This window comes from Mesoplodon bidens (assembly GCF_964165515.1).
Source record: "Mesoplodon bidens genome assembly, chromosome: 4".
Classification (NCBI taxonomy): domain Eukaryota; kingdom Metazoa; phylum Chordata; class Mammalia; order Artiodactyla; family Ziphiidae; genus Mesoplodon; species Mesoplodon bidens.
In genome coordinates, this window is record NC_138160.1 from 141,684,862 (window position 1) to 141,708,062 (window position 23,201).

The 23,201-nt window shown below is 42.5% G+C and overlaps 1 protein-coding gene across 1 annotated transcript; it reads right to left on the reverse strand.

Moving 5' to 3' along the window:
• Nucleotides 1-364: 364 nt before the first annotated feature.
• On the reverse strand, nt 365-23,201 carry LOC308616404 (uncharacterized protein; the record flags this gene model as incomplete). Its single annotated transcript, XM_081232651.1, has 7 exons — nt 365-1,681; nt 2,087-2,147; nt 2,344-2,470; nt 13,023-13,270; nt 13,436-13,616; nt 14,156-14,234; nt 22,645-23,201. The coding sequence occupies 7 exons, from the start codon at nt 23,199-23,201 to the stop codon at nt 691-693; spliced, it is 2,244 nt and encodes a 747-aa protein (XP_081088777.1). The 3' UTR covers nt 365-690.

Here is a 23,201-nt window from a genome sequence, read left to right on the forward strand (position 1 = left end):
GTAGGCTTTCCCACATTCTTCACATTTATATGGTTCTCTCCACTGTGCAGTCTCACATGTCTTAGACAGTTTGAGTGACAAATGAAGGCTTTTCCACATTCACTACATTTATATGGTTTCTCTCCAGTGTAAATTTTTTCATGTGTGTGAAAGGAATGGTAATAACTAAAGGCTTTACCACAATGTTTACATTCATAGGGTTTCTCTCCAGTATGAGTTTTTTCATGTGTTTGTAAGGAATAGTAATAACTGAAGGCTTTACCACATTGTTGACATTCATAGGGTTTCTCTCCAGTATGAGTTTTTTCATGTTTGCGAAGATAACTGGGACACACAAATGCTTTATTACACTGTTTACATTCATAGGGTTTCTCTCCAGTGTGCATTTTCACATGCCTTCGATAGTTTGTGTGACAAATGAAGGCTTTCCCACATTCCTTACATTCATAAGGTTTCTCTCCACTGTGAGTTCTTTCATGTTTTCGAAGAGAACTGGGACAACTGAATGCTTTACTACATTCTTTACATTCATACGGTTTTTCTCCAGTGTGATTTCTTACATGTACTTGGAAACCTCTTTGAGAAATGAAATCTTTACCACATTGTTTACATTCATAGGGTTTTTCTCCTGTGTAAGTCCTTTCATGTGTTTGAAAGGAATTGTAATATCTGTAAGTTTTCCCACATTCCTTACTCATAGGGTCTCTCTCCAGTATGAGTCCTTTTGTGTATTTTCAAGGAACTATAATAACTGAAGGCTTTACCACATTGTTTACATTCATAGGGTTTCTCTCCAGTATGAGTTCTTTCATGTATTTGTAAGAATCTGTAATCTCTGTAAGCTTTACCACAATATTTACAATCATAGTGTTTCTCTTCAGTGTGAGTTCTTTCATGTTTTCGAAGGTAACTGAGAAAGCTGAATGCTTTACTACATTTTTTACATTCATAGGGTTTTTCTCCAGTATGATTTCTTTCATGTACCTGGAAGTCTACGTGAGAACAGAAAGCTTTACCACATTGCTTACATTCATAGGGTTTCACCTCAGTATGAGTTCTTTCATATTTCCGAAGAGAACCAGGACAAATGAAAACATTACTACATTTTTTACATTCAAACAGTTTCTCTTCTGTGTGAGTCCTTAAATGTGTTTGAAAATTTTGATGGTATCTATAGGCTTTTCCACATTGTATACATTGATAGGATTTTTCTCCAGTGTGGGTTCTTTCATGTATTTGAAGAGAATTTGAAGAAATAAAGGTTTTGCCACATTCCTTACATTTATGAGGAGAATTTCCAGGGTGCGTTACTTTGTGTCTTTGAAAACTCCTGAGCCACATGAAGGTTTTCCCACATTCCATACATTTATAGGTTTTCTTTCCATTGTGATTTCCTTCATGTTTTTCAAAATACTGGAGATAATGGAAGACTTCCCCATGTTCCTTACATTTATATGGCTTCTCTCCATATTTCTGATATTCATATGGTTTATGTCCAGTGTGACATCTCATGTGTCTATTAAGGGATGAATGATGCATGAAGACTTTTCCACATGCACTGCATTCATGTGGTTTCACTCTAGCAGTTTTCTTGTTCAGAGTGAGATTTGAAATAAAGCAGAAGTTTTCTCCACATTGACTACCCTCTTTATTTTCACAGAGTCTTCCTACCACATGATTTCTGTAAAATAGGAGAAGCACATTATCAATGATTTCTTTATTAATGATTTTATATTTATTAGAATACTTGAACTACATTTTTATGATTTACCTCCAAAGTGTAGATTTCCTGCCTTGCCTAAATTATCTGGAATTGAATATACTGAATGCCCTGCAAGGGGACTTCACCCTTGCTATCATCAAAACAGTGATATTCATACATAGGGTTTATTAATACTGTTTCCAAGTGAACTATTTTGCAAACACTGAAAATGTATGTCATATATAAGAGGGTATTTTGGTGAAAATCTTCTAAGAATAAATACATTTGAAGTCAGGCTTATTTCTTTTGTTTGCTTGTTTTAAAAATTTCATAATATACCAGGACTTTGACATGAGAGTACTTTCTATTGTGAGAGAGACTCACCTTGGTTTTCTCCTCTGATTTTTGTACTGATCTTCAATGTCATGATCTTCCCATTTCCTCCCTAAAATGCAAACCCAGAAAAATGACTCCAAAATATTAGGAATTATATAAAAATTATTAGATTCTAGTTGTATAATGAGCTGTGACCACGCCTAGCTTATTTACCAATGTGCTCCCTTTCCACATTCTACATGAACAATGTTCATGGGCAGGAAAACTTGTTCTCTGACAAAGTAAAGGAAAGTTGTCATCCTTACCTACTGAGGCCAGGTTCCTCAAGGTTTCCCACATCACATCTCTATAGAGTTTCTTCTGTGAAAAATTCAGTAAAGCCCATTCCTCGAGGGTGAAGTTCACAGCCACATCCTCAAAAATCACTGAGTCCTAAAACATACCAAATATGTGTATGGTAGGATGAGTAAGACTGACAGCATTGGACACCTATACTCCATTTATAGGCAGGTTATGTATGATTCTGCTATTTCCAAACATTTATTCTATGACTTGATCATCAGAAACTCTCTGTCCATACTTACTTCCTCATAAATTTAACAGCATCATGAACACATGGATATTACACACTTTTATAGTGATTATATTACATCTTATTGCTCTCTAATGGCAGGGTCTAGAGTATGTTGGGAAATGACACAATGCTATATAAATGAAACAAAGGTTATAATTTTAAGACCATTCATTCCCTGTGAGAAAACCTTTCATCTCCTTCTTTATTACCTACTGTTCACAGCACTCCATGAAGCAGATCTACATGAGGTTTCAATGAATAAAAACATGGTAGAGGCTTCCCTGGTGGCGCAGTGGTTGAGAGTCCACCTCCCGATGCAGGGGGCACAGGTTCGTGCCCCGGTCCAGGAGGATCCCACATGCCGCGGAGCGGCTGGGCCCGTGAGCCATGGCCGCTGAGCCTGCACGTCCGGAGCCTGTGCTCCGCAACGGGAGAGGCCACAACAGTGAGAGGCCCGTGTACCGCAAAAAAAAAAAAAAACATGGCAAAGAACTAGAGGGTTTCCCTTCTGTTTTCATCACCAAACATGAGATTCCAGGAGGCCTGTGGAAAGCAAACTTTTAACAAAGCCTAGCTGGCCATATAGTTCTGGGTACTCCAGGCCATTAGAAGTAATCAGATGCAGCTGGTTGAATGCAAATATTCTGTGGAGAATATTACTTTTAACTTGTATAATATTCACCACAGATGCAATTCTTCCTCTCTCTCTGTTCTATTTGATGGGTTAGAAAGTAATTTGGATCTTAGAGCTCAGACATGAAGAAGACTTGACAACTTAGATTACAAAATCCGTATACTCATGTGCCTCAGGGCAGCTTCTAGCCAACTTTTGGCAAACATAGACACAGACACTCAATCAAGAATATGCAAGAGGGGCATTTCCCTGGTGGCGCAGTGGTTGAGAATCTGCCTGCTGATGCAAGGGACACGGGTTCGAGCCCTGGTCCAGGAAGATCCCACATGCCGCGGAGCAACTAAGCCCGTGCGCCACAACTACTAAGCCTGAACTCTAGAGCCCACGTGCTACACCTACTGAAGCCTGCATGCCTAGAGCCCGTGCTCCAGAACAAGAGAAGCCACCGCAATGAGAAGCCCACGCACTGCAACGAAGAGTAGCCCCTGCTCCCCGCAACTAGAGAAAGCCTGCACAAAGCATCGAAGACCCAACACAGCCAAAAATAAATAAATAAATATTTAATAAATAAATAAAATGCCGGAAAGGTCTTCCTGGCAGAACCATTAGAGTCTATCCTGAGCTTTGCTGTCCTTGAGGAACAGGTTAAGAGCTGCAGATTGCACAGAGTTCACTGAAGACCACAATGGTTTAATGCTGAATTTCCCCATGATTATAAAATATGTATATGTGTCAGCAGTGCTTTTTTCCTCCCCCCAAAATAAAATCTCCAGTCTCCAATCAGGAGGAAGTGTTTCCCGACCAGCCACTCCAGAAGCTGCCCAGCCAATTTCTGTCATTTCTAAGATCCTCATGGAAGAAAGGAGCATGATACCTCAACCCCTGAGCCTAAGAATCCCTCAGCTCAAAACAACACACACTCCCAAGAGGTGAAAGGATTTATTCCTCTATAAATTTTGTTTCTGGGTAGAGTAAGGCAGGCCTCTCAAGAGGGCATGAAACAGCTAGAGAGAGCACGGAAAGGTATGTGGAGTTGTCCTTTTATTAACTTGCTATAATATTCACACACAAATTTTTGTCCAAACATAAATTTCCATTTTTCACAAGCACATACCTAAATATCAGTTGATGGATAATATGGTAATTCCAGGTTTAATTTTTAAGGAACTTACTGTTTCCAAGTGGCGTACCATTTGTGGAATGAAATATTAAACTGTTGACAGAAAAAAACTCACCTAACTACAATTGTGTGTTGAACAAAATTATCCTTTAAAAGTAAGGGAGAATTCAAGATTTCTGAGACAAACAAATATTGAGGGAATCTGTCACCAGTACACCTACTTTGCAAGAAATCTTAAGGCAGATTCTTCAAAAGGAAGGAAAGTGATAAAGAAAGGGAGACTGTTTGAGAAGGAATAAAATGAAGGGAAAATCATATCACTTTAAAAATTTAATTAATCTGACAGATAACACTTTGTTCAACATAATACTAGCAACAACGGTTTTGGTTATTATGCTTATGGATAAGTGAAATGAATGACAGCAATTTACAAGGGCCAGGAAGGGAGGAATTTACACAACCAGTGAAGTGGTCAGTCTTACTTGAAAGAGGACATGGGTTAATTGTAAATGTTTCTGCATATTCAAGGGAAACCAGTAAAAAAGTTTAAGAAGTATAATCGATATGCTAAGAGAAAAGAATAAATGGAATCAAGTAATATGCTCAAAGCTAGAGAAGGCAGAAAAAAAGTTAGGAGACAAAACAGAAACAAAGAACAAGGGCAAAAAAGAGAAAACACAAAAAATTATGGTAGATATTAATCCAACTATGTCAATAATCACTTTAAAAGTCAATTGTCTAAATACAACAACCGAAAGACAGATACTGACACAGTGGATTAAAAAAACACTCAATTATATGCTGTTTGTAATATAACTATGTTAACAATAAATCAATTAAGACTCAGATGAAAAGATATCTCATGTTAACATTAAAAGACAGCTAGAATATCTATATTACTTTCAGACAAAGCACAGGGATAAAGGGGGGCATTACATAATGATAAAGGGGTCAAGTCTAAGGAGACAGAGCAATCCTTCCTGCTATGTGCGTAATAATACAGTGACAAGTTGTATCAGGGAAAAATGGATAGAACTACCAGGAAAAACAGGTAAATCCACTAATATAGGTGGAGACCTCAACTCCCCTCTATTAATAATTAAGAGAACTAGCAGTTTACCAAGAAAAACAGAAAAGCCAGAGTTTAACTGAACAGTGCCCTTACACAACTGGATTTAATTGAAAACTATGGAATACATCATCAAAGAACAGCAGAACACACATTCTTAACAAATTCACATGGAAAAGTGATGAGATAGAACACAAACCAGAACAGGAAACACACCTTACCAAATCTGAAAGAAGAGAAATCATACAAAATATGCTTTCCAACCACAAAGGCATTAATATAGACATTAATAACAAAGATATTAGGAAACCCTCAAATACTTCAAGATTAAACAATACATTTCTAAGTAACTCATGGATCAAAGAAGTCTAAAGAGCAATTAAAACTTATTTTGAACTAAATGAAAATGCTACAATTTACCGAAATTTGTGGGATTCACCAAAAACTACCTAGAGGGAAATTTATAGCATTGAAGGAATATAATTGAAAAAGAGATCTGTGATCAGTGAGTAAGCCTCTATCTTATAAACTAGAAAAAGAAGAGCAAATTAAAGTACAAAAAGAGAGACTTCCCTGGTGGCGCAGTGGTTAAGAATCCACCTGCCAATGCAGGGGACACGGGTTCAAGCCCTGGTCCGGGAAGATCCCACATGACACGGAGCAACTAAGCCCATGCGCCACAACTACTGAGCCTGCGCTCTAGAACCTGCAAGCCACAACTACTGAGCCCGCATGCCACCACTACTGAAGCCCGTGCGCCTAGAGCCCATGAGCCACAACAAAGAGAAGCCAACGCAATGAGAAGCCCACACACTACAGCGAAGAGTGGCCCCCGCTCACAACTAGAGAAAACCCACACACAGCAACAAAGACCCAATGCAGCCAAAAATAAATTAAAATAATTTTTTAAAATAATAATAAATAAATAAGTAACCTATTTAACAAAATAAAGTACAAAAAGAGAAGTAATAAAAATTAGAAAAGAAATCAACAATATGAGAAATCAATTGAGAAAAATCAGTAAGACCAAAAGCTGGTTCTTTTAAAAGATTAATAAAATGGACATACATCTATACAAGCTGAGAAAAAAAAGATACTAATATCAAGAATGAAAGGAGGGCTTCCCTGGTGGCGCAGTGGTTGAGCGTCCGCCTGCCGATGCAGGGGACACGGGTCCGTGCCCCGGTCCGGGAAGATCCCACATGCCGCGGAGCGGCTGGGCCCGTGAGCCATGGCCGCTAAGCCTGTGCATCCGGAGCCTGTGCTCCGCAACAGGAGAGGCCACAACAGTGAGAGGCCCGCGTACCACAAAAAAAAAAAAAAAAAAAAAAAGAGTGAAAGGAGAGGAAATCTGACAAAATTCAAAATCCATTTACGACAGCAAACTAGAAATAGCAGGAAATTTCCTCATCCTGAGAAAGATCATCTACAAGAAACCTGCAGTTAACATGATACCTCCTGGTGAGAAAAAAGATGCTTTCCTGGTAAGATCAGGAAGAAGGCAATGATGTTCATTCTCACCAGTATTGATCAAAACTGTACTGAAACTGTATTGATCAAAACAAAGAAAGAGAAAGGTATACAGAATGGGAAGTAAAAAATAAAACTGTCTTTGTTGCACACAACATGATCATCTAAAAATCAACAATAATAAAGAAACCCCATGAACTAACACATGAGTAGATTAAGGTTTAAGGATAAATGGTTAACTAAAGTCAATATTTTCTTATAGATCCAAACAAATATACTCAACTGATCTTTGACAAATGATCAAATGCAATTCAAGGAGAAAACATAGTATATTCAACAAATAGTGCCAGGAAAACTCAACATGCATATACAAAAAAACCCCACAACTCTACATATCGATCTTATACCTTTCACAAAAATTAACTCAAAATGGATCCCAGATCTAATGTAAAACGCAAAATTACTAGAAGACAACATAGGAGAAAATGTAGGCAACCTTGGATTTGGTGAAGAATTTTTAGATAAAACACCAAAAGCAAGATCAATGAGAGAAAAAAAAATAGTAAGTTTGACCTCATTAAATGAAAACCTGGTCTGTGAAAGACAGCATTAAGAGACTGAATACACAAGCCACAGTCTGGGAGAAAAATCTTTGCAAAACATTTATCTGGGGACTTCCCTGGTGATCTAGTGGTTAAGAAAACGCCTGCCAATGCAGGGGACACAGGTTTGATCCCTGGTCCCGGAACATCCCACATACCGCGGGGCAACTAAGCCCGTGGGCCACAACTACTGAGCCTGCGTGCTCTGGGGCCCGCGTGCTGCAACTACTGAAGCCCATGCACCTAGAGCCAGTGCTCCACAAGAGAAGCCACTGCAATGAGAAGGCCGTGCAGCACAGGGAAGAATAGCTCCTCCTCACTGCAACTAGAGAAAGCCCGTGCACAGAAACTAAGATCCAGCACAGCCAAAAAAAAAAAAAAAGAAAAAGAGAGTTAGCATGGAAAAAAAAAAACATTTATCTGATAAAGGACTAGTATCCAAAATGTCCAAAGAACTCTTAAAACTCAACAATTAGAAGATAGGCAAAAGATCTGAACACACACCTCACCAAAGAAAGTATACGGATTGTAAATAAGCATAAGACAAGATGCTCAACATCATATGTCATTAGGAATTGCAAATAAGGAGGAGATATTACTAGACACTGCAATGGTTGAAATTCAAAACATTGAGAACCATGACCAAATGATGGAGAAGATGTGGGACAACAGGAACCCTCATTTATTGCTGGTGGGAATGGAAAACAATATGCCTACTTTGGAAGATGGGAGGTTTCTTAAAAAACTAATCCTATTCTTGCCAGACAAGCTAGCAATCCGGCTCTTTTGTATTTCCCCAAAAAGAGTTGAAAAAATTATGCTCATAAAAAAAACTTGGGGGACTTCCCTGGCGATCCAGTGGTTAAGACTCAGGGCTTCCACTGCACGAGGAGTGGGGTTTAATCCCTGGTGGGGGAACTAAGATCCTGCATGCCAGATGGGAAACCAAAAAACAAAACAAAACAAAACAAACAAAAAACCTAAAAGAACTCTCTCAAAACAAAAAAACCCACAGAAACAAAAAAATAACTTGCACGTGAATTTTTTTTTTTTTTTTTTTTTTTTTTTTTTTTGTGGTACGCGGGCCTCTCACTGTTGTGGCCTCTCCCATTGCGGAGCACAGGCTCCAGACGCTCAGGCTCCGGACGCTCAGGCTCAGTGGCCATGGCTCACGGGCCCAGCCGCTCCGCGGCATGTGGGATCTTCCCGCACCGGGGCACGAACCCGTGTCCCCTGCATCGGCAGGCAGACTCTCAACCACTGTGCCACCAGGGAAGCCCTGCACGTGAATTTTTATAACAGCTTTATTCATGATTGTCAGGACTTACAGGTAAAAAGATATTCCCCAACTGCAAATGGAAAATTAATCATGGGAACATCCATACAATAAAATATATCAAGTAATAAAAGGAAATGAGGTATCAAGCCAAAAAGATGTGGATAAATGTTAAAAATCATATTGCTAAGTGAAAGCAACCAATATGACGAGTCCACACACTGTATGATTCCAGGCACAGTTCTGGAAAAGACAAAACTGAGAAAGTGAAAGATTTTTGGTTGCCAGAGATTTGGGAGTGAGAAGGAGGAATGAATGAGTAGGTGGAACATGAGGGATTTTTAGGGCAGTGAAAGTATTCTACAGGACACAGAAATCATGGACACATGTAACTGTCCGTGGATACATTGCCAAAGCCTGAAGACAGTATAACAAAATATAAAAAATAAGGCAAACTATGTGGAGGTAGAGGGTTATGTGGGAACTCTCTGTAATTTCTGATCAAGTTTTCTGTAAACCTGAAGTTGCTTGCTGTAAAAAAAAGTAAAGTCTTTTAGGAAAAAAAAAAAGATAAAGAGAGCTGCATTAATACTCATCCCTGATGACTGATGACTGAAAAAGGCCATCTTCAGTCAATTGATTTGAAGTTATTTCAATGAGCCATTTTGGCGCTCTGAGATGAGGCCCAGAGCCTGAGACCTGGAAAAGAGAGGGTAAAACTACACTGAATGCCATGTTCCACAGTCCAGCACTGTATATTCTGAAAAGTGAAATGAGTGCCTTCGTTACTATCAGTAGTGCCTGGGTCTCTGACATGGATAAGAGTGTTCTGGCCCTGTGCTGTGGCCTCAGTATACATACAGACAAGTGTTATCTTGATTTCTATTGTGGGTATCTGTTAGGCAAGAGATTTCCAGAATTCTTTGACCACAAAGGGGCAACTCTTAGACAATCATTCAGGGGTCTGTAAACACATGCTGACGAAGGCAACTGCTGGTCAGGGCTAAGACGACAGCCTGATGTTTGGCCAGTTGTGCACCCTTGAGTCCCATCCTTCATCAGGCTGTGCTAAGTGAGGGATGAAAAGCAGCACCTGCCTGAGCTGGATCATGTCTGATCGTGGTGATGCTGTCTCTAATGTCTAAAACTCCCACTGCTTTTCACTCGGGGACTCCTAAGGAGCAAGGAGCCTAGGGGTCTGGGAAGGGGGTGACCTTCTTCAGAAAGGGGCTGAAGAGAGGGGAGGCCACCCCTCCTGCAGGTAGGTTATGGCAGGGGGCCCAGGTTTAGCTGTATCTTGTCTCAAGGGTGTCTCTGTAGCTGAGCTCTTGGGGTGCTTTCACAGGTCCCAAATCATAATGGGAATCTGGATGAGGGGTCACATGTTCAGGGCTATCTATCTTTAGCACAGCTCTGCCAGAAGGGATAACTGCAGGGACTCCCCTGGTGGCACAGTGGTTAAGAATCTGCCTGCCAATGCAGGCGACACAGGTTCAAGCCCTGGTCTGGGAAGATCCCATATGCCGCAGAGCAACTAAGCCCGTGTGCCACAACTACTGAGCCTGCGCTCTAGAGCCCGCGAGCCACAACTACTGAAGCCCGCGTGCCTAGAGCCCATGCTCCGCAACAAGAGAAGCCACCGCAATGAGAAGCCCGTACACCGCAACAAAGAGCAGCCCCCGCTCGGGCTTCCCTGGTGGCGCAGTGGTTGAGAGTCCGCCTGCCGATGCAGGGGACACGGGTTCGTGCCCCGGTCCGGGAAGATCCCACATGCCGTGCAGCAATGCCAAAAGGGGGCGGGGGTTAAGTAAGTTTTCAGTAGTTTTTCTCGTATCAATTAAAATAGGAACTCATTGCCTTACTAATATCACAGTATTTAAATTTTCAAAGCTCTCTAGGGTCACATATACTCAAATGACCTACAAAATGTAAAATCCACCTGAAAGCTCAAATACACCCATCTCTTATCTTGAGGGTCTCTTGCCTAAAAGGAACAAATATTCTGCTTGGTTCCAGAATTCCTTGCCTTCCTCCCATTGTTTCTTTCAATCAATTTACATCTTCAAAGTCCAAGAATGAGAAATCTTACACACTCACACAGGAAATAATATCACAAACTACCAAGGGAAACAGAATTAAGAGTTGCAATATCCAAAATGTAAACGCATACAAGGAAAGAAATGCAAATATTCGAATCAGGTGAGAGAAGCAGCCTGCTTCCCCATATTTCAGAAGCAGCCTTGCTTCCCAAATTTGAGGTCCATACTCCCCTTGTTGGGACACAACCCCTAGAGTGGGTCAGTCGCTGGTGATGGAGGGTAGGGACACCTGAGCAGTGTCAGGAACAAACTCGGGGAGCTCTGCACACTCTCTTCTCAAGACATAATGGAAATACTCCCTTCTCTCAGGCTTCTGTTCTCACAAGTGAGGAACTCTTGGGCAGAAAGTATTTCAGATTGTGACCCAAATGAACTCTCCAATTCATAAACACTCTGTCCAGAAGACAGATCTCCTGACTTCACAGACTTCCTCTATGTACACAAATTACTCCCAGTGCCTTTACACTGCGGATGCAAAGTTCAAGCCTACATCTAGAAACAGGCCGTAGGAAAAGACAATTACAATCTCAGAAACAGCATCACTCTCTAGCCCCCAACAAACCCCTCCTACCATGTACACCCCCGGCTTTTCAGGTCTCTGTAGCTTCTCAGCATAAAGGCTTCTTCCACAGTAGGTGTGAGCAGATAGGACACCCACAGGCGAGGCTCTCTAGAAGAACCAACTAGGCCTTCAAGTACTTCCCTTTGCATGGGGGGTGGGGGGCTCGCTTAGCTAAGAGACACTGACTTCAGGTCTCTGCTTCCCAGCTAGTTGCTCTGGACCAGCATCGATACTTTAAACACAGAAACCCAGTATTTGAACAATCCGGTAAAATCACTTAAACCCAGTGTTTATATATAGTATATATAGTATATATAGTATAAAGGATGAAAGAAGATTGTAAGGCGTTCTTCTAATTCAACAATAGAAACCCCCCCACAAACATCCATTCATTTCAGAAAATAAATGTCAGTTGATTATTATTTCCATGGGAAGAAACTGTGTGGAAAACAATCATAACTGAACACACTACTAGATGTTGGAAGCGTAAGCCCTGATACTGCATTTGAAATCACCCAAAAGAAAAAACCAGATCTCAGGGACTTCCCTGGTGGCGAAGTGGATAAGACTCCGAGCTCCCAATGCAGGGGGCCCAGGTTGGATCCCTGGTTGGGGAACTAGATCCCACATGCATGCCACAACTAAGAGTTGACAGGCCACAACTAAGGAGCCCGCCTGCCAGAACTAAGACCCGATGCAACCAAATAAATAAATATATATTTTTAAAAAAACCAAATCTCAGAATGTTACTGCACTCCATCACGGGAAGAAAAAAATGAAACCAAAATTTTAACAAATGAAAGTGGAATAATGGAATACTTTATTTTTTCTGAAATCTACCTCTTTCTTGCCTCTTTGGAAATATTTTATACACTCTTCCAATCTATTGATTAAGTACATTTTATATTTATTTGGAAAATGGAAACTTAAAAAAAAAGTGAATAAAGACACAAACTCAGGGAGGTGCAGTGCTGAACTGGATCCGTGATGAAAGGACAGATCACCCAGGAGTCTCCAAAGAGGACTCTCTACCCAAAGGACTCAAACAGGATGTCTGTGACCAGGATAGGCCCTGGGGAGGAAAGGCATAAGGCTTTTATAAAACGTAGTTCCAGGTGGTTAATCTCTGATTTCCTCTCATGGAAAATACCCACAGGCAAAAAAACCCCAAATCTTTAAAAAGAGCCATCCATGGCTCAGTGGAGAAATGATAAACAAAATACTGCGTAGTTTAAAACGCACCACGGAGAATAAGAGGTAATAATGATGCTATGAACTGGAGAGGGAAGATCTGGAAATTTAGGCATTTATTGCCAGCCCTAGGAAAATCAATCTGGGGGGACAGGGTCGTGCTCCTCAAACTTAGAAAAGTGAGGGGGAAACGGTCCCCTGGGGAGATAGGAGAGACCCCACAGACCACGGTTCCTCCCACGCACGAACCCCGGAGACCGAGTCACAAGTGTCTCAATGACCTTCGCCGTGATCAGCGCACAAACTAGAGGAGAAACGGCCGCCTGCCGAGCCGCCACGCTGCGCCGCGCCACCTGCATACTCAGGTCCCCGAGCCCCGCAACTCACCATGTTTCGGTTTCTCGGCTTCCGGGTGGTCCACCCCACGATTCCCGAGCGGCAAGTGCAGGTCACAGCAACAGAATATGCTGCCGAGCCATCTCTACTTCCGGGTACCGAGAGGCAATCTGACCGCGAGAACACGTTGACTCCAGCTCGCAGTCCACGGCACCCACGCCGCCAGCGAAGCGTCGCCCTCACGTACGTAACCGGCGACTCCCCTGACTGGGCAGTTCGTAAGGCCCCGCCCACCCTGCCTGAGTGACAGCAGGCCGGCGGTCGGGTCTTTGAGCAGAGCTCTTATTGACAGTAGGCGGGAGCTTTCCCCTCTATAGACGCTGCCGCACTGACCCAAAAGGCCGCGAGCCCTCACTGAACTGTGACACTGCTTCATAAACACGGTCACTTAAAAGTGGCCTCACCATACGTAATAATGAGTGTGACTCCACTTTGATCTTTGACCATTTCCTGTGGGCGACTTCCTTCCATCCCTCCCCACCCGGACTCGTTCGGTGCTTTATAAAGCCCGCCGGCCTCAGGGGCGCTTGGCTCTGGTGGGAGGATGAACCCCGCAGTCCGAGACCAGCCCTGAAGCCTCAGACACTAGCATGTGTGAAACACTGAGAAAGAGAAACCACCGGAAAACCTTTTCAATGAAATTCCTTTAATACTCATTTTTTGAAAGATCAAAGGAGGCAAAACTGAAAGAACACTGCTGAGTAAAAAATAACAGATGGTGAAGGTATGAAGGATAAAGAATATCAATAGACTTTCACCACTGCCCACAGGCCATTTATGAATCTTCTTGATGATTCCAAGGATGTTTATATTACTACTAAATCTTACCACAAAACGTCTTGTACGTTTTTCCTCGAATATATCTGATGATAAAAATTTTAAGAAGTAATTAAGGCTGGAAAAGAACATACCTTGTGTATATTTGTTTGTCCTATAATGTAGCAATTCATGGTTTGGGCAGCAAAAACTGGTAACAAGCCAGTGTGTATTTAGAAAGGATGTTTTACATAAATTCGTCATCATATGCACTTTTAAAAGACAAAGGGTATGGATATGAAAAGATCTGGAGGATTTATCAATAGAACAAATAAGCAAAGTATATTGCAATATATGTACCATGTTACCTTTTCTATAACCTGCTGAGACAGGTAGACCTCTGACCACCGCCCAAGGTTTGGTTGAGTAGTGGAGACTACCACACACCTACCAGAAATATATGAAAGGGTTAATTACTTGATAACTCTGGGGGGAGCAGGGTAGGCCTCTCAAGCAGGTGGGAAATTCCTTCAGAGAGCAAGGAAAGGAGCCCAGCCTGGGTTTTTATTGAGGTTAAGAGGTGAGCTAGGATGGGAATTCACACACACGGTGGTGAATCTCTTGCCAGCACTGACACAGCCAATTGTCACTTTTTTTATCACTTTGTACAGATGTGGGGTACAAGGGGAAGAAGGAGGGATGGACCATAAAGTTGTCAGCTGTCAGATAATAAAAATATATATACTGGTTTCTGCCCCCCAGTTCCTGGCACAGAGCTCCTAAAACCTTTGTAAATTCCTAAGCGATAAGAGCACTAGGAACACCTCTAGTTCTAATATTTGGTGTTTGACCCTGTCCCTGACACAGGGCTCCTGAAACGCTTGAAAATTCATAATTGATAAGAGCACTAGGACCATCTTTTGTTCTATTGAAGCACCTCTGCTTGGGCTCCCAGTTGGGGGCTGGTCACCAGAAGGAGCAAGCCATGATTAGGAGCTTGGAATTTTCAGCCCAACACCCCATCCTCCGGAGAGGGGAGAGGGGCTGGAAATGGAGTTAATAATTGATCATGCCTATGTGAAGAAGCCGCCTGGTATGGGGTTTAGAGAGCTGCTAGGTTGGTGAGCACATCTACGTATGGGGACGGTGATGCACCCTAACTCCACAGAGACCCTCTCAGACATCACCCTATGTATCACTTCATCTGGCTGTTCTTCTGTATCCTTTATCATGTCCTTTAATAAACTGGTAAATTAAGTGAATGTTTCTGTGAGTACTGTGAGCTGCTCTAGCAAATTAATCAGACCCAAGGAGGGGGGGTTGTGGGAACCTCGGATTTATAGGCAAGTCAGACAGAAGTTGTGAGTAACCTAAGAACCTACACTTGCAACTGGCATCAGAAGTAGGGAGGAAGGAGTCTTGTGGGACTGAGCCCTTAACCAGTGGGACAGGATGCTATCTCTGCCTTGATACTGCTAGGATTAAGTTGCAGGATACCTGGCGAGTGTCACAGAGAATTGTTTATTGTGGAGAAAACCCCTCACACATTTGGTATCAGAAATGTCAGAAGTGATTGTTCTGGATGAGTATAAAGGAGACACACAGGAGGAAAGAACTGGGATTTTGCCCACTGAGGAAGACTACTTGGTTTTTCTAACACACCAGCAGTCAAATATTAAAAAAATGGAGTCAGAGACCTTGGGTTTTTGTTTTTCCAGGTAAGAAGCTTAGAAGGTGACATTCCCATCTTCACTATTAAAAAAAGCAAACAAACTTAAAAGCAACCGCTCTTCTTAGATCTATCAAAGAATGAGGTTGCAGGGTAAACCGCTGCCTCCAAAATTTGAAAGAGAGAAAAATAGCTCTTCTGAAATAGGCCCAAAATATTCTGTTTTGCTTAACAAGGCCTGTCCTCAAAAGATTCTATTTCACTAAAATCTAACTCCTGGGATTTTACTAGCCAAACTGACACGGTGGGAGGGAAATTGTCAGTTTGAGCTTCCTCTTTCGTCTCTGCCTCACCTAAGTTGAGGATAGCAGTGGGGCCTCAGAAACCCTTGGGAGGTTGGAGAATTCCCTGGCGGTCCAGTGGTTAGGACTCTGCAGTTTCACTGCTGAGGGCTTGGGTTCAAACCCTGGTCTGGAAACTAAGATATTCCATGAGCCATGTGGCGTGGCCAAAAACAAAACAAAACAAAACAAAACAAACAAAAACTTGTGAGGTTGACAGGTTATTTTCCCCTCCTGACTTCAAACATGCAGTGTGTTTTCTGAAAGCATTTATCCAACTCTCCAAAACCAACTGGATGGCCTACAATTCAATTCAATTCTGCTAATAACTCATCAGAGTTAAGCTCAGACTCCACAGTATAAGGACTCCTCAGTCCCATGAGCTGCCCCCACGTTACAGGCTAGCTGCAAATGGCAGGGGGAGGGCAGCCTACACACATTTCTGCATAGCCCACTACAAATTCAGAGGCTCCTTGAACACCTCACACTTGTTGATTGTCTAGAACGACCATCAGAGTGAAGAAAAGCACTTTACTTATTATTACCAGTTTATTGTAAAAGATAACAAGTCAGGAACAGCCAAATGTGAAGGGTGCACAGGGCAAAGTGGTGGTCGGAGGGTAGGGAGCTTCCATGCCCTCTCCTGGCATGACAGCCTCCCAGCATGGTGACGTGTTCACCAACTCAGATCCCTCTGAATCCCAAGGTTTAGACATTTCCATGGAGTTTCCTTATGTCGACCATTGGTGAATAACTCTATCTCCAGCCCTTCTCTCCTCCCCAGAGGCTGGGAACTGAGCTGAACATTCTAAGCCTCTAATCAAAGCTTGGTCTTCCTAGCAACCAAGCCCCATCCTGAAGCCATCTAGGGGCCTGGAAACAGTTGCCACATTAGGACATAAGATGCTCTTATCACACTTATCACTCAGAAAGTCCAAGGGCTTTAGGAGGTCTTTGCTAAGAACCATGGGCAAAGACCAAACATTTTTCTTATCATACCACAGAAGGTCACACAGCCCAGGGATACAGGCTCATTAAAATACTGAGACCAAATCATAGGATTATAGAACATTTCCTCTCCACCCACAACATGCCACTACATCAAGAAAACTCCTGTTTAATAACAGTTGGAAATACTGAAAGAACTGTATGTTTCCAAACTTATTTAAGAAGTCTATATAGTATCCTCAAAGATGTCATGGGAAACAAAAGCAAGGAACCTAAGGATACTCTAGCCACGGACAGTTACAAGAAATAGTAAACATAGCCTAAATCCTCAGATAAACATAAAACCTTACACTAAAGACCTAGTTACCTCAGTTCCTCTTTACAGTACATCATGTCCAGCATTCAAGAAAAAGTTGAAAGGCACAATAGAAAGCTTAAAATTTTTTTTCCAGTGGATAAAGAAGATGTGGTACATATATACAGTGGAGTACTACTCAGCCATAAAAAAGAACAAAATAATGCCATTTGCAGTAGCATGGATGCAATTAGAGATTATTATACTACGTGAAGTAAGTCAGAAAGAGAAAGACAAATACCATATGATATCACTTATATGTGGAATCTAAAATATGACACAAATCAACCTATCTATGAAACAGAATCAGGGACATAGAGAATAGACTTGTGGTTGGCAAGGAGGAGGGAGGTGGGAGAGGGTTGGATTGGGAGTTTGGGATTAGCAGATGCAAACTGATATATAGAGAATGGATAAACAACAAGGTCCTTCCTACTCTATAACACAGGGAACTATATTCAGTATCCTGTGATAAACCATAATGGAAAAGAATATAAAAAAGAATGTGTATATATATATATATATATATATATATATATATATATATATATATATAACTGAGTCACTTTGCTGTACAGCAGTAATTAACACAACATTGTAATTAAACTATACTTCAATTAAAAATAAATTTTAAAAAAGAATTAAAATTTTTTTTCAGGAAATAGGACAAACAAAAGAACCTGATTCAGATGTAGCAGATATCTTGCAATTACCAGATATTTGAATCAAGCAACCATGATTAGGCTGAAGCCTCTAATAGAAATAGTGGATGCATGCAAGGATAGATAGGTAATATTTGCAGAGATGGAAACACTAAGAAAAAAACAAAAGAGAAATGCAAGAAATGTAAAACAAAAAAAAAAACAGAACAGAAATGAAGTATTCCTGGGTAAAGGGGGGATGCTCATCACAGTGGAAATGTGTAAGGAAAGAATCAGTAAGCTTGAGAAAATGTCAATAGAACCTTTTATTTTGTGCAGGTCTCAGCCTATGAATAACCAGTGTTGTGGTTGGACCAACCTTTGTGGTTCTTATTATGATTGCCGGTTGCCCTTCAGCAATAACCATCAGGAAACTTTGAAAAAATAAAGGTTTATTATTTATAGGACCTGCAAATTACACAGCCCACCAGGGGCCACGCAGCGAGATTGTGGGGTATGGTGGGGAATGACGGGGGGTGGGCCTGGGGTTCTGTTTTTATTGGGGTAGAGGGTGCGGGCCTAGGGTTCAGAAGCTCACTCTTTATTGGTGAATTTAAAATATAAGAGCAGGAATTTAAAGTGCAGTAAGAGGAAAACAAGTGGCTCAAATGATCAGTTATTGAAGTCAACCAAGATCTCTCAAACAAAGGAGTCTAAGTGGGGGGAGGTGTCCTGGCTCTTTGTGGCTGGCAAGAGCTGTCTTTGAAGTGGATGCCTCTGAAGTGGATGCCTTGGCAATCAAAGCTTAAGTCAAGCACTTGCATTACAAAAAGAGAAAACCTAACTGTCAGTAATTACACTGCATTTTTCCAAAACTGAAACACAAAGAGGTGAGAAGGACAACAAAGGCAGAACAAAAGTCCAAGAACTTTGGGAAAATCACAAAAGGTATAACAAATACATAGCAAGAATATATGAAAGAGAAGAAAGATACAAAGAAACAATAAATAAGTGAAGCAAACCACCGACCCAGGAACCTTATTTAAACAAACACTCCCAGGAAGCTCAAAAAATGAGCTAGACTGGAAATTCCCTGGTGGTCCAGTGATTAGGACTCTGTGCTTCTAGTGCAGGGAGCCTGAGTTAGATCCCTGGTCAGAGAATTATGATCCCACAAGCCATGCGGCCATAGAAAAAAAGAGCAAAACTGTATACTGGGGCTGGCTGACGAGTAACAGTGCTAGACGGGACCAGGATATGTGGGCAGTGACTTTTCTTAAGCTAGACTTTCCTTTTTTACAGATTTATTTAAAATTAACAGAGAAATTTATGCATGCTAGATTTATTATCTGACAGCCTTTTTTAAGTTTAACTTTTTTTTACATAGGAAATCATTCTAAGATTGAATTCCTTTAAACACTAATGGTTACAAAATTATAAAGCATACAGAAAGAAAAGAAAATTTTCAAACTCTTTGCAACTTAAAGGATATGCAGCATCCTAGTTTCTCCTTTCCCTATTTCTCACACGGGGGTATTTTCAGGAATGAGTAGATATTATAATGCAATAGTGGTTTTAGTTTAGCCTTTTGAGTAGTTTTCCTCACATCAATTAAAATAGAAATTCAATTACTTTAGTCTTTGAAATTTAAATGTCCTCTAGGGACATGTATATACAAACACTGATCTAAAAATGAAAAATGTATCAGAGAACTTAAATATATTCATCTCACAAGTTGAAGTTATCTTGCCTAAAAGGAACAGAAATGCTTCTTAGTTCTGTCGACTACAAATTGGCACTTGCCATCTGCCTCTACGGGGATTAAATCATGCTCCGCTGCAGCTGCTGACTTTCAACACCCCCTGAAAGGAGTTCAGGGTGGAGAGCAGAAATGAGGAACTCTGTGCTCTGGGAAAAACTGGCAGAACAAGTCTTCAGATAGTTAGATATTTTCAGGAGATGATTTTATGAGCCCAATTCTGTATCTCCTCACATCTAGAAAAGTACTAAAATCCTTCATGGTGACGTCTGCTCCTCGTGACTAGCAGAAACCTTCTGTAAAAAATACGTGCTTGATTGCATGCATTCCCCCTTCACCAATATCACATATATACTGACCTTCCCCCCTACCTCTTTGGAGCAGTTTCTCAGAGCTATCTGAGACGCTGTCTGCTGGGCTATACTCCTCATTTTGCCCCCAATAAAACATAACTCGCAACTTTCACGTTGTGCGTTTTTTTTTAAAGTCAGCAAATCCATAATTTTCTTGCCTTGATGACATCATTTCTCTCAATCAACTTACATTTTTAAGCTCAAGAAACAAACAATGTTATTTCTCACATAGGGGATTAATTACAAAGTGCTAAAGGAAACAAGAGCCAAAGGGCTGCACTATTCAACGATAAAAGAATCCGAAGGAAAGAAACACAAATATTGGAATCAGCACAGATAAGCAGCCTGAGCTCCACAGGGCAGGAGCCACATTCAGCACGTTTAACACACGCTAGGCTCTCCTGGTTGAGACAGAACCGCTGGACCAGGTCAGTCCCTGGTGAAGGGGGGTGGGGGCACCTGAGCAGCCACAGGGATGGACTCTGGGAGCGCTATGCACCCTCCCCTCCCCAGGGAATAATGGAACCATTCCCTTTCTCAGGCTTCCATTCCCACAGTGAGAAAACTCTCAGCAGGACTCAGTTTCAGGCTGTGACCAAAATGAGCTTCCAAATTCATGAGCCCTAACCCAGGACACAGAACTGTTGACTTTCACAGACTTTCTCAACGTAAACAAATACACTCTGAGGGCAGCTACACTGTGGATGCAGAACGCCAACCTATGTCTACAAACAGGCCCAGGAGAACCACAACTAAAAACTCAAAAAGGGCATCAACCCCACTCCCCACCATGAGCATGTATATCCCCAGCTTTCGAGGGCTCTGTAGCTTTTCTCAAAATAAAGACTCCTCCTGCGGTGGGTGTGAGCAAGGACACCTGTTCAGGGAGACACCCCAGGAAAAACAACTGGGCCTTCAAATACTTCCTTTGCAGGCTCTTGGAGGGGCTGTGGGGTGGGGTTTGGGGTGCGGGGGCGAGTCGGGGGGGGCTTTGCTTGGAGACAATGACCTCAGGTCTTTGCTCCCAGTCACATTGCTTTGGACCACCACTGACATTTGAAGTGACACAAACTCAGTATTTGAAGGATCCAGCAAAATCACACAAACCCAATGTTTATGTGAAAAGGAGAGTAGAAAACTATAAGGCATTTTCCTAGTTCAACAAGAAAATTCACAGTATCCATTACTTTTGGAAAATAATATTATTTCCAAGGCAAGAAATTGTTTTATAAAGAATTAATCATGCAGGAACACTTCTGCTGTTCAAGTGTAAGCTCTGGAATTCCATTTGAAAATACCACCCTCCTCCCCAAGAAAGAAAAACATCCTATTACTACACACTCAGGAGAGGAAAAAAGGGAAACAAGAATTTAAGTAATTCTAGACTATTTTCTTTTAATGTTTATTTATTTATTTGGCTGCACCGGGTCTTCGCTGTGGCATGCGGGATCTTTAGTTGAGACATGCGGGATCTAGTTCCCTGACCAGGGATCGAATCTGGGCCCCCTGCATTGGGAGCGTGGAGTCTTAGCCACTGGACCACCAGGGAAGTTCCTAGATTATTTGCTTTTTCTTTCTTTTTTTAAAAAAAATAAATTTGGGGCTTCCCTGGTGGCGCAGTGGTTGAGAATCCGCCTGCCGATGCAGGGGACACGGGTTCATGCCCCGGTCTGGGAAGATCCCACATGCCGCAGAGCAGCTAGGCCCGTGAGCCATGGCCGCTGAGCCTGAGCATCCGGAGCCTGTGCTCCGCAGCAGGAGAGGCCACAACGGTGAGAGGCCCGCGTACTGCAAAAAAAAAAATAAAATAAAATAAAAAAAAAAATAAATAAATTTATTTACTTATTTTTGTCTGCATTGGGTCTTTGTTGCGGTGCGTGGGCTTCTCATCGTGGTGGCTTCTCTTGTTGTGGAGCACGGGCTCTAGGCGCGTGGGCTTCAGTAGTTTTGGCTCACAGGCTCTAGAGCGCGGGCTCAGTAGTTGTGGCGCACGGGCTTAGTTGGTCTGCGGCATGTGGGATCTTCCCGGACCAGGGCTGGAATCTGTGTCCCCTGCATTGGCAGGTGGATTCTTAACCACTGCGCCACCAGGTAAGTCCTATTTTCTTTTTTTCTGCTATTCACCTATTTCTTGCCTCTTTGGAAATATTTTATACTTTCAAACTCTATTGATTACTTAAATTATAAATTTTTGAAAAACGGAGATTCAAATAAGTGATTAAATCTTTTCAAAGTGACAAACCCAGGGAGGGGCAGTGCTGACAGGACAGATCACCCAGAAAATTTTCCTACGAGGAACCTCCACCCAAAGGACTTCCCATAGGATGTCTGTGCCCAGGAAAGACCCTGTGGGGAGAGGCACAAGGATTTCATGCAACATGGTTCCAGCCGGTTACTCTCTGCTTTTCCTCTTTCCATAGACAAAACAATAAATCTTGTAAAAAGAGACATCCAAGACGCTGTGGAAAAACGATAAACAATATATTGGGTCTGTTTGAAAGGCACCATGGAGGACGCATTGTTCATAATGATCCTGTGAATCTGAGAGGGGAAGCTGGCGTTTAGGAATGCGGAAAGGATCTGAAAATTTAGGCATTTATTCCCAGACCTAGGAAGAGCTAGGCTGGGAGGCCAGGGGTGTGGATTTGAGACAGTGTTCAACAAACATTTGGAAAACTCAGGAGAAAACGGGTGCCCCCTGGGGAGAAAGGAGGGACTGGGGACCCCACACAGCTCCTCCAGCACCCGCACCCCGGAGATCGAGTCACGATTGTCCTCATAAGACCTTCACCACACAATCGGGAGAGACGCGGGGCTGCGGGCGCAGAGCTGTCTAGGGAGGAGCCAGGGCCGAAGTCCCAACAAGCAGTGACGGGTCAGGACGCCCAGAGTCCCGGCTGTCGGCCCCGACCCCACGCTGCGAACCGGGGGGAATGAGGTCTGAGCACCGTCCCCCGCGGACTTGGGTCTGCAGACTTCGGAGGTGACCGCGCAGTGAAGCCGGGGTCCCTCCACGGCCGGTTCCGACAACACTTTTCCGCATCTCTGGACACCCAAACCCGCACACTCCCAGTTTCCGGAATCCCGGGAGTCGTCCCTTCGACTCCCGAGGCAGGTGCAGGTCACAGCATTACTGAGGCTGCAGCAGAGACACCTGGGCCGGGTAAGCGCAGGTGACACACGATCCTGAGTGGAGCTTCCTTGAGGTTTGCGGAGCTTCGCCCCACTCATCTGCCCCTGCTGCGCCCCTAATTGGACAGTTCGCAAGGAACCGCCCCCCTTTTCCCTGAGTGACAATGAGGCAGGAAGCTCGGGTGGCTGAGTAGAACCCTGGTGGGCGGGAACCAT